This window comes from Emys orbicularis, chromosome 6 (assembly GCF_028017835.1).
Source record: "Emys orbicularis isolate rEmyOrb1 chromosome 6, rEmyOrb1.hap1, whole genome shotgun sequence".
Taxonomy (NCBI): Eukaryota; Metazoa; Chordata; order Testudines; family Emydidae; genus Emys; species Emys orbicularis.
In genome coordinates this window covers 2,108,297-2,120,904 of record NC_088688.1, presented here as the reverse complement: position 1 = coordinate 2,120,904, position 12,608 = coordinate 2,108,297, and the positions used below count along the sequence as shown (strand labels likewise).

Genomic DNA, 12,608 nt, shown 5'->3' with positions numbered 1-12,608 from the left:
AGGCTTCAACTTCATGCTTTCCAAGCCTGGCTCAAGACAGAATACATCCCAAATGGAGACAGCATAGAAGAATGAGTGTCCATTCCTCTGAGTACAAAACTCACTAAGCCGGGGTGGGCAAACTACGGTCCGCAGTCCGGATCTGGCCCCTCAAGGCTTTGGATCCGGCCCGCGGGATTGCCACCCCTGTGGCACCGTGGGCCCCGCGACGCTCCGGGAAGTGGCTGGCACCACGTCCGTGCGGCCCCTGGAGGTGGGGGGGCAGAGGGCTCTGCACGTTGCTCTTGCCTGTGGGTACCTCCCCCCGCAGCTCCCATTGGCCAGGAACGGGGACCCTCGGCCAATGGGAGCTTACATCCCACTCTTCCATCTAGTCCAACCCCCTGCTCAAAGCAGGACAATCCCCAACTAAATCATCCCATCCAGGGCTGTGTCAAGCCTGACCTTAAAAACCTCTTAAATTTTAAATTATTGGAGATATCCTATCTCCTAGAACTGGAAGGGACCTTGAAAGGTCATCGAGTCCAGCCCCCTGCCTTCACTAGCAGGACCAAGTACTGATTTTGCCCCAGATCCCTAAGTGGCCCCCTCAAGGATTGAACTCACAACCCTGGGTTTAGCAGGCCAATGCTCAAACCACTGAGCTATCCCTCCCCCCCCCCTCCAGCATATCTCCCCCTCTAAGGAAGGAGATTCCACCACCTCCCTAGGTAACCCATTCCAGTGCTTCACCACCCTCCTAGTGAAACAGTGTTTCCTAATATCCAATCTAGACCTCCCCCACTGCAACTTGAGACCATTACTCCTGGTTCTGTCATCTGGTACCACTGAGAACAGTCTAGATCCATCCTCTTTGGAACCCCCTTTCAGGTAGTTGAAAGCAGCTATCAAATCCCCCCTCATTCTTCTCTTCTGCAGACTAAATAATCCCAGTTCCCTCAGCCTCTCCTCATAAATCATGTGCTCCAGCCCCCTAATCATTTTTGTTGCCCTCTGCTGGACTCTTTCCAATTTTTCCACATCCTCCTTGTAGTGTGGGGCCCAAAACTGGACACAGTACTCCAGATGAGGCCTCACCAATGCTGAATAGAGGGGACATTCCCATCTGCTGGCAATGCTCCTAATTATACAGCCCAAAATGCTGTTAGCCTTCTTGGCAACAAGGGCACACTGTTGACTCATATCCAGCTTCTCGTCCACCGTAACCCCCAGGTCCTCTTCTGCAGAACTGCTGCCTAGCCACTCGGTCCCTAGTCTGTAGCAGTACATGGGATTCTTCCATCCTAAGTGCAGAACTCTGCACTTGTCCTTGTTGAACTTCATCAGTTTTCTTTTGGCCCAATCCTCCAATTTGTCTAGGTCCCTCTGTATGCTGTCCCTACCCTCCAGCATATCTACCATTCCTCCCAGTTTAGTGTCATCTGCAAACTTGCTCAGGGTGCAATCCATGCCATCCTCCAGATCATTAATGAAGATATTGAACAAAACCGACCCTTGGGGCACTCCGCTTGATACCGGCTGCCAACTAGACATGGAGCCATTGATCACTACCCGTCAAGCCCGATGATCTAGCCAGCTTTCTATCCACCTTATAGTCCATTCATCCAGCCCGTACTTCTTTAACTTGCTTCTTTAACTAAGTAACCTCTCCTTCTCTAGTGAACTTTGATCTATCGCATTTTGAAATGGAAGTAGGTCAACGTACACTAAGGGCTCATCTTCACTACTGGGGTAAGTTGACCTAAGTTACGCTACTGATGTAGCTGGAGTCGATGTAGCTTAGGTTGACTTACCCCGTTGTCTTCACTGCACTGCATCGACAGGAGATGCTCTCGAGTCGACTTCCCTTACTCGTCTCGCAGAGGTGGAGTACGGGGATCGACCGGAGAGCGCTCTGCCATTGATTTAGCGGGTCTTCACTAGACCCGCTAAATCGACCCCTGCTGCATCGATTGCAGCAGCTTTTATCTCCCTGTAGTGAAGACCAACCCTAAGGAAATGTTAGTGCTCATCAGCAGGGTCCACATGGACCTTTAGCGCGCAGCAGGCTAATGCAAGGTAGATTTACACCACAGCCTTCTGCGAACTAAATGTTTGTGTAGCTAAGCGGTTAGTGTTATGTAGCTTGTGGTATTCTGCTTTGTTTTTCAAAGAAATATGTGCGGATGACTGCTCGAATATGTCACATCCTTATGAGTGCAAGAATGTGCCCAGGAGTCTGAGAATGGGGTTTGGGACAAAGTAATGAGAATGTAGGGAAAGGATGGACACACCAGCTCAGGAACTGAGGACAGTCTATTGTGGGGGGTGGGTGGGGGGGAGGGGAGAACCTGAAGGAAACCACATTAAAGGTAATGAGCATACATTGCTCTGGAAAAGAGAATTAAATATTTAATTTTATTTAACTAAGGTCCAGGCAATAGAAGGTGAAATGCCATAGGTACTCGGATACTATAGCAATGGGCACAGTCTGAGACAGAACTAGGCTGGAGTTAAGACTGTGTTAAAGGACAATTTTTAAGGTATGGTGCTACATCTCTTGATAACAGTTGACTTGATCACAATCCGTAATTACGTGAGAAACAAAAGTTTGATAATGAGCTCTTCAATCTAGCAGACAAAGCTATAACACAATCCAATGGCTGGAAGTTGAAGCGAGACAAACTCAGACTGGAAATAAGGGGCACATTTTAGAAGTGAGGGTAATTAACCATTGGAACAACTGACCAAAGGTTGTGGTGGATTCTCCATCATTGGCAATTTTCAAATCAAGACTGGATGTTTCCAAAAAAGATTTCCCTTAGTTCAAACAGGAAGTAATTCAGGGAATTCCTATGGCCAATGTTATGCACAAGGTCAGATTAGATTATCAGAATGGTCCCGTCTGGCCTTAGAGTCTCTGAATATTGGTAGCTGACATCTGACTAGATGAGAGGATTGCTAATGGGATTCAGAATCTTCTTTTCTATATCACTGGAAATCACAAACCTCACCACACCTGGCATCCTTATTGGCTGTCTCCAAAGAGAGGCCAAAAACTGAGTTGTGGGAAAACGAAAAGCCTTCTCAAGCAGTTGGCTTAAGGTCAGGCTCCAGCCCAGAACTAGGTATGCTGTCAGGGGAAGGCGGGGAAGCATGCTCTGTTGCTGCTTATTCTGTACTTGTTCTGTGGGTAAATAAAGGCCTTCTGGCCTGAAATGGAACCAGATCACTGGCATGTAAAATGAAAAAGGTTGTAGAGGAGTTTTTAAACTAAGGGCTGGGGGAAAGCCGACAGGTGTGGAGGAGCAGATGGTTCAGATGGAGACATCCCTTAGGGGAGGATTTATTAAAGTGGCTCTTCTATATATAAAGAAGAGAGGATAGAAGTTGATAAAGTACAGGTAGGAGCTGAAGAGAAACAGTCAAATGAAAGAGTCCCAGTCAATTACAACACATGAAGCCAGAGCACTAAATATTGACAAAGTTTATAAGTTCTGCTATATAAATGCAAGAAATCTAAATACTAAGATGGGTGAACTTGAGTGCCTGGTGAGGATATTGATATAATAGGCATCACAGAAAATTGGTGGACTGATGACAATCAATAGGACACGGTAATACCAGGGCACAAAATATGCAGGAATGATAGAGTAGGTTGTACTGGTGAGGGTGTGGCACTGTATGTGAAAGAAAGCATAGAGTCCAGTATAGTAAAAATCTTAAATGACTCAAACTGTACCATAGAGACTCTAGGGATAGAAATTCCATGCATGAGTATAGCAGTAGGAATATACTACCGATTACCTCACCGTGATGGTGATTCTGAAATACTGAGGGAGATTAGAGAGACTAGAAAACCCAATAATAATAGGGGATTTCAACTATCCCCATATTGACTGGGAAGATGTCATCTCAGGATCGGTTGCAGAGATAAAATTTCTAGACACCATTCATGACCGCTTCTTGAAGCAGCTAGTCCTGGAACCCACAAGGAGAGAGGCAATTCTTGATTTAGTCCTAAATTGAGCACAATCTGGTCCAAGGAGGTGAATAGAGCTGAACTGCTTGGTAATAGCGACCGTAATGTAATTAAATTTAACATCCTCATGGGGGGAGGAAATACCAAAGAAACCCACCACAGTAGCATCAAACTTCAAAAAGGGCAACTACACAAAAATGAGGAGGCAGGCAAAATGGAAATTCAAAGAAACAGTCACAAGCTGCATGGAAACTTTTTAAATACATCATAATAGAGGCTTAAACTAAATGTATACACTAAATAAAAAATACTTTGACGGGGGTCAAAAAAAAAATTCCACTATTGCTAAACAGAGTAAAAGAGAAGGTTAGAGACAAAAAGACATCCTTTAAAAACTGGAAGTCAAATACTACTGAGGAAAATAGAAGGGAATACAAAATCTGGCAAGTCAAATGTAAAAGTATAATTAGGCAGATCAAAAAAGAATTTAAATAGCAATTAATAAAAGACACTAAAACCAACATCAAAAATAAATTTAAGTGCATTAGAAGCTGGAAGCCTGCCAAACAACCAGAGGGGCCATTGGATAGCGGAGGTGCTATAGGAGCATTCAAGGAAGACAAGGCCATTGTGGAAAAGCTAAATTAATTTTTTGCATTGGTCTTTACTGCAGAGGATGTGAGGGAGATTCCTACACCTGAGCAATTCTTTTTAGGTGAAAAATCTGAGGAACTATCCCAAATTGAGGTGTCAGTAGAGGAGGTTTTGGAACAAATTGATAAATTACACAGTAATAAGTCACCAGGATCAGCGGATATTCACCCAAGGATTCTGAAGGAACTCAAATATGAAATTGCAGAACTTCTAACTGTGGTACCTATCGATTAAATCAGCCTCTGTACTAGATTACTGGAGGATCGCTAACACCAGTTTTTAAAAAAGGCTCCAGAGGCGATCCTTGATTGAAACTTTAATAAAGAAGAGACTCCTACAAGGATCTCTACTGGGACCAGTGCTGTTCAACATATTCATAAATGATCTGGGAAAAGTGGGTAAACAGTGAAGTGGCAAAATTTGCAGATAGTTAAATCCAAAGCACACTGTGAAGAGTTACAGCGGGATCTCACAAAACTGGGTGACTGGGCAACAAAATGGCAGATGAAATTCAGTGTCAATAAATGCAAAGTAATGCACATTGGAAAAACACGATCCCAACTATACATACAAAATGATAGGGTCTAAATTAGCTGTTACCACTCAAGAAAGATCTTGGAGTCGTCATAGATTGAGCAGATGTTTTCAGAGAACTATGTGCAGTGGCAGTCAAAAAAGCTAACAGATTGCTAGGAACCATTTGAAAACGGATAGATATTAATACAGAAAATATGATAATGATGCTATATAAATCCATGGTACACCCACACCTGGAATGCAGCATGCAGTTCTGGTCATCCTATCTCAAAAAAGATATATTAGAGTTGGAAAAAGTACAGAGAAGGGCAACAAAAATGATTAAGGTTATGGAACAGTTTCCATATGAGGAAAGACTCAAAAGACTGGAACTGTTCATCTTAGAAAAGCCATCACCCCTTCACCTAACACAAGACCAGTGGTCACCCAATGAAATTGGGATGCAGCAGGCTGAAAGCAAACATAAGAAAGTACTTCATGCAACGCAGTCAATCTATGGAACTTGTTGCCAGGGGATGTTGTGAAGCCAAAACTATAACTGGGTTCAAAAAATAACTAGATAAGTTCATGGAAGATGGGTCCAACAATGACTATTAGCCAAGATGGTCAGGAACACAACCCTGTTCTTTGGGCGTCCCTAAGTGTCTCACTTCCAGAAGCCGTGACTGGATGACAGGGGATGGATCACTCGATAATGGCCCTGTTCTGTTCATTCCCTGTGAAGCATCTAGCACCAGCCACTATCGGAAGTCAAGATACTGGGCTGGATGGACCATTGGTCTGACTCAGTATGGCCATTCTTACGACTATCAGTCTGCCACCGTTCATGAACACTAAATTCACATGAAGAACTTTTTAATTAAACAGATGAACTCTTGTAGTGAAAAGGTCTTACCTTGTTCAATGTGAAGCCTTTTATTTTCTGAGCATTGTTTTGAGTGCTAGAAGCTCCTGAGCTGTATACATTTCCAAGGGTTTTTAACATGTTTATTTTGAATGGGCTTGTGAGTTTGTGTGGACGTCTGATTGCTCTTTCAGGTGTGGTTTCACTTTTATGCCAACAGAACAATTTCCCAGCCAGCAGCCCTGAGCGGTTACAGGACTTGAAATCCACTGTGGACTTGCTGACCAGCATCACGTTTTTCAGAATGAAGGTAAGGATCCACCACAGTGATAATATTCCAGTGTGTGTGTCATTGTCTTATACTATTCAGAGAAAAGCCTGCTTACGGCAATGAAGAACTAACCCATCATTCTCAAAAGCCAAACACTTTTCAGCATGGAAATGACTAGTCACAGACATCAGCAATCTTATGCTGCCCACATAATAAACGTATACATTCTTATCAGTGTGTCACAACTTAATACTCTTAACTCTGATGCAAAATAAATACTATTCATCATCAGGAATCACAACATCCTTCTGACAAAGAAACATACAATTTGTCTGTACCCAGGTAGGATATGTAATTTTACCATTTATTGACTGTTATAAACTTCTCCTGTAAAACTACGTTTCCAGCCTTATCAATAAACAACAATTAAGTCTGTACAAAAACTTCTATGGTCTGATAAATATATTAAGCAATATTATTTCTCATTTAACTGTATCTCTTAAAAGGAAATGTATACTGAAATTAAGAGAACCCAAATAATTAATTAATTGATTAATAAAGAGCCATGGCTCATAGTTAAGGTTGTTGTGCAATAATGAAATATGCCTTTTTTGTGCTTATATTTGTTTTTTATGAGGGCAGTGTAAGATTTGATATCTTTAATTATCCATTGCCTTGTTTTTAAATGCTTAGTCTCTGTAGATGATGTGATGGATGAGAACACTGTCACTTAGCCACCTTCACCTTATTTTTTTTACAAAATGAGTTTTCACTCATGGCATTTGAAAATGTCCTTTATCGAGTCTGACTGTAAGTTCTTCAGGCAAGGAATGGTTTTTATCTGTTATGAAAAAGCACCAGATAAACTAACTAAATGTCTTCTTATAGTATGTGCTGCATTTTGAAAGTCCCCATAATCCATACAATATTTACGTAAAATGTTAAAGTTGTTCCCAAACTCTGCTTTCTACTTAGAATGGTTAGAAATTAAAAAAAGCTGGAACAAATGTAAAACCAAATCTGTTCCAGGACATGGTCTTATCCCAGATCTGATGCATGCAAAGCCTTTTAGAATAGATGTGCATTGTGAGTGTGAGGTAGAATAATAACTATATAAAGGAAAAGAATGAGGGCTGCAAGAGGGAAAAATCTGTACACATCTGCACACTATTATTAATGGCTCTAATCCACGTTTTAAAGTTGTTAGCAAAGAGGTCAAGTAAATTCCTGAATTAAAAAGCACCATTGTGAATTTTAAAAAATAACATGAGACGTTCTAGGAACTCTTGGCTGATCAAACGTCACGAGCTCTGATGGAGTCTTTCTCTGGACTGTCTTTTACAGTGGGAGAGACTTTGATATTTGTGTCCTGATTTCATGAAGAAGTCCCTTGAACCTCATATAGCAGTACTGTGTGTCTTGCACTTCTAATCTATGTTTCTAGATACCGCTATCGAGTTTAACTCTTTATCTGGCCCCCATGACCGTAATATCTGAGTGCCTCACAATCTTGAATGCTCACAACACCCCGTGAGGTAGGGCCGGGCTGTTATCCCTGTTTTGCAGTTGAGGAACTGAGGCTCGGAGACACTAAGTGACTTGTTCAGGTTCACAGGTCACTGGGGCAGCACAGGGAATTGAACCAGTCTCTCTCAAGTCCTGGGTTAATGCCCTCTTCCTCTTATGATGCATGAGCAGTATCTCTTTAACTTTACTCCTGCTTCCTGCCAGGTTCAAGAACTACAGAGCCCACCTCGAGCCAGCCAAGTAGTGAAGGACTGTGTGAAGGCCTGTCTCAACTCAACCTATGAATACATCTTCAACAATTGCCATGAACTGTATAGTCGCGAGTACCAGACAGATCCCGTGAGTAATTGGATAGATGTGCAAAAATCAAGGCTGAGTGGCTTGAGATAATGTAGTAAATAATATCTGAAGATAAACCAGCATAGACTAAATTTTGTGGCCTGTGATCTTCTGAATGCACATCAGCTGCAGCCAATTGATGAGCATTAATTGTGGTGAATGAAAGAGGATAATTGTTTTACTGTCACTAATTGCTTAGAGATCATTTTCAAAAGCCACAGATGTTTTATTCCATGATTAGAGCAGACTATTGAAAGAGTAGATTTTATATAATATTTATTCAACAACAGCTAATTAGAACGCATACTAAGCTAACAGAAGAAATAGGGTTTAAATTACATGACTCTCCAGGCAGAGTTCTACCTTGTTTTACTGAATCTAGTTTACCCCTTGCGGATCATGTGTGGTGGTTGGGGCAACTCTACACTATAGCGTCATTGATCAAAATTGTTCCATTTGCCATAATGTCAGAGTTTGGTCATGTGCAGATGGCATGAAGTGATGCATTGCTTGTCGTTGTGGATATATTAGTAAATATCAGTGATCCAATTAGAAGTGATTAGAAATAGTTTAGGCAAGAAAGCACATCATGAGATATCCATAAGCATGTCCCTGGTCCCAATGCAGTAAAGAATAAAGAAGTGGCCATTTTAATCCCAGAGTTGTGCCAGGCTTCCCTTTTAGCAGCATAGTCTGCATTTTATGATATTTTGTGTTAGATCAGGTCACTTGCCAAGACAGAGCCATAATTATGGAACCTTCAGAAGAAAGTGGCAAAGGATACAGCATGTGCAGTTCACAGGAAACCTGCAGGCCTGATAAGAAGTCATATTTGTTTAAACTCAGTATTTAGTTTCTCACGGCTTCCTTTCCAGAACAAAAATCAGGACCTTCCTCCTGAGGAGCAAGGCCCCAGCATCAGGAACTTGGATTTCTGGCCTAAACTCATCACTCTGATAGTTTCCATTATAGAAGAGGATAAAAATTCATATACCCCTGTCCTGAACCAGTAAGAATCCTCCATGTTCTTTATGGCTAATGCTAGAAGTAGACTCTTTGTCTGTTCTGCTTTATTTGTGAAACTGTCTTCTATCTTTTCTGTGATTTGTGTATTTATAGAGAATACTTATCTTGTCTGTCTGTCTTTCTGTCTTATTTGTCTATATAAATAATTCTTTTTGATTGGGATGGAAGAGTTTCAAAAGGTTCAGTTTTGATGGAGTTCGAACCCATTCACCTTGGTTATTACCATCCTGAACTCAGTGAGACACCTGAAAATGGGGTGAGAGTTGTTTTTTCTTGTACAGTTTTCTGGGATGCACTTTTCTAACACACACAGTTTGTGCTGTGATTTAGGTGTGTCCATGTTCTATGCTGAACTGAGAGAGTTCAGTGGGTGGGGATGGCTTTGTTAATGGCAAAAGGAGCCACTTCTACTCCTTGGGGAGTAATATGTCAGATGCTCTTCATTCTGATGTCTCCAGCGACCCACCATGTATCCTGAAGACAAAGGGGCAGATTACACATTAGGGATTTTAGATCTTAACATTGCAGGCGCACCTGATACACACTAATCCCAACAGTGAAAAGGAACCTAGTTTTGTAAGGGGAAAAGAAAAAAGGTATAAGAGGGATAAACATTTTGACGTAATACTACAGAATTACAGTATGTAGCTACATTTAGAGAACAGCCATGCAATAGCTAGTCTTTTAGATTAAAAACATAGTTACAGTAGCAGGGATATTTTCAATCTGTTTTATCTATAGCACAGAGTCCAGTTGGTACTTTCCAGATATCTGCCTTTTATCTTCGCAGGATGAAGGAAATTTCTGTTGTGTTGAACCTTTCAGTAGATAGTTTAACTCAGAGCTGAATGAAAATGCCCCTTATTCTTAAGCTATTAAAGCCTTATCTCTGGATTTCCCCCATTCAGGTTTCCTCAGGAGCTCACTGTTGGGAAGGTCAGTGCTGAAGTCATGTGGAACCTTTTTGCCCAGGATATGAAATATGCCATGGAAGGTAGGAGAGCGTAAGCTGTAGGCTCTTGCCCTGTGATTGCTAACTTTTTGTTCCTAGTCAATACCATGTGAATAGTACTTAAGGAAAAGTCTGACCTGGTGATCATTTTGTATAACTGTCTCAAGTAGTTTTCCAGAGCACATCAGAAATGCTGTTTACATGCCAGTAGGAAGTGGAAAACTTGACCACACAGCATTTTAATCCCTAGGAAGCTTCAGTCATCAAAACCTCCAAACTGCAATCAAAAAAATAAATGGAAAGTGATGGTTAGCTTTCCCATGCAAGTTGTAGGCAATGCAGCAGGATTATTCTATTTCCTCTGCGTTTGGCTGCTCACTTGACAACTTGCTGGACAGAGTTGCTTGGAGCGGAACTTGAAAACTAATTGTTTTTAAATTCCCATTAATTATCTGAAATATTTGCAATGGAAACTACAGAAATGAAAACTGCACCGTGGTGGTGTCTTAGTATAGGGTGAGGTTCTGCAGTGAGCAGCAGAAGTTCTTGAGAAGTTTCCCACATCTGGGAAATCCCTGCGTGTGCTGCATTCTCTCTGTGAACACTACCTCCTCTGTGGTAACTCACAGCACAAGATTCCCAGACTTCACCCAGGAGCCTGAGAAGGGCTATGCCTTATATATAAAATTGAACAGACTTCCGCCATCCTCACCTGGAATATGATGGAGCCACAGCTTGTAGTGTGTGCTGATCCCAGCACACCATGGTCCACCTTGACTCAAGCAGGCTGGTGGTGAAATCTACTTCTGGTATGAACAGGAATAGGAAGGTTCTGCCATTCCGGCTCCGAGAACTTCAGCACAAGTCTCTTTCCCCCTGTGAGTTAAGTGATGCAAATGCAGGCAGGTTATCCTTTTCAAACCTCTCACTGTGAAGGCAGCTCAGTGTAAGAAACATCTAGGAGGCTTTTGGTGGGCTCCTAGGAATCTGGTCTCCATCTTCCAATAGTCAAGGCAGACTCATCCTTAGGAGTTTTAGCATCTCCAGAAATGGGGGTTATGCACACAGAGGCCAGATCACTCCCAGAGCAGAGTCCTGTTACTTCCAGAACTCCTTTTATTCTTAAAGGTTTAATAGATTACTGAATTTACCTTCTATAATCTTTGAGCCCAATCTTGCCAGATGTAGAGTGCGTTCAACTTCCATTGCCTTATGCGCCTGCATTGGGAGTAAAGTTAGCTCAGCATCTTACAGGGCCAGGTCGTTAGTGTCTTTAATCAGGGGCTACTGTTATAAAACAGAAGGTGCCTATGCCATCTGCATCTGACAATCCATGTATGCTGTATTTATTGTTCCAACACCTCCTATGTCACCTCCTGCATGGTCTTCCCAGAACCGATCTGTATAACTGTTCTCTTCCCCATCAAATCCCTCCTCAAGACTCACCATTGCTTCGATGCCTATAGAAGAAGTGCTCTAGCTCAACCATAAATTATGAGCTGGATGCAAAGACTGCTGGGTGAGATGATGCAGGAAGTCAGATTTGATGGTCACAGTAATCCCTTCTGACCTTAAAATCGATGAAGAAATCAGCTGATGAATGACGACTGGATTGGGGAGCAGACAGAGACAGCTGACGTTTAGCTATTCATGATAAAATTTAAAATGTTTTAATCTGTAAATCAAATGCATATCTGGTATGTCTGTGACATGTGTCTGGTCTATATTTCTCTCCTAAGTCACTGATCATCGTAGATTGGAAGCTCTCAGAGATGCTAAGGGCAGAGCCAGGTTCCCAACAACTCCTATCACTTTTTTCTCCACAACATTTTGAAATTCTGGTCCTTCCATTCCATCCTGATGGCTTACATTTCCCTCCCCCCCCCCGACTGGTCACCTCCCACTTCGACCGCTGGAACCTCCCCCTCCTCTCTGCCCTCCCATAATCATTCCTCTTCAGGACATCCAAAGTGAAGCTACTAAAAATTGTATTTATTATTAAATTATTCTGCCTGTTGATCTGACTGAATCTCTCCATTGGATTGTCAGTGCCATGCATAACTCTGCCTCCTGGTTCTTCTCCGAATACTTTGTCCCTCTTCAGTCCTTTCACTCTGCCAGTGACCCACTCCCTCTTGATGCATCTTCCATGCTGTCTCACAGGTGGAATGCCCTCCCAGTCACTTCTGGTACAAATCCTACCTACAGGCCCATTTCTTCTGCAAGGCCCACAACACGAACGCAGTAATGCCTCCTCAACCACAATAATACATTGGAGGAGAAGAGGATGAAATGATTATAATATTATTAAACAGCCTAGGCTCGCACGCCCTCTGGGTTTTGCTAGTGCATCTGTTGTATTAACTTAGATGGAAGAAAGAGCTGAAAGTGTTAACATAACCCAGTCACTGTCCAACATTAAACAGTGTTAAGCAAGGGACCTAGACAAATTAGAGGATTGGGCCAAAAAAAAACCTGATGAGGTTCAACAAGGATA

At 42.2% G+C, this 12,608-nt stretch overlaps 1 protein-coding gene across 1 annotated transcript in view; it reads left to right on the top strand.

The window, feature by feature from the left end:
* UNC13B (unc-13 homolog B) overlaps nucleotides 1–12,608 on the top strand; it is a 308,551-nt gene that overhangs the window by 219,380 nt on the left and 76,563 nt on the right. Inside the window, exons 21-24 of the mRNA XM_065406871.1 lie at nucleotides 6,217–6,306; nucleotides 7,999–8,133; nucleotides 9,009–9,142; nucleotides 10,068–10,153. Of these exons, the coding sequence (XP_065262943.1) occupies nucleotides 6,217–6,306; nucleotides 7,999–8,133; nucleotides 9,009–9,142; nucleotides 10,068–10,153 (445 nt within the window). The remainder of the gene's footprint in view (nucleotides 1–6,216; nucleotides 6,307–7,998; nucleotides 8,134–9,008; nucleotides 9,143–10,067; nucleotides 10,154–12,608) is intronic.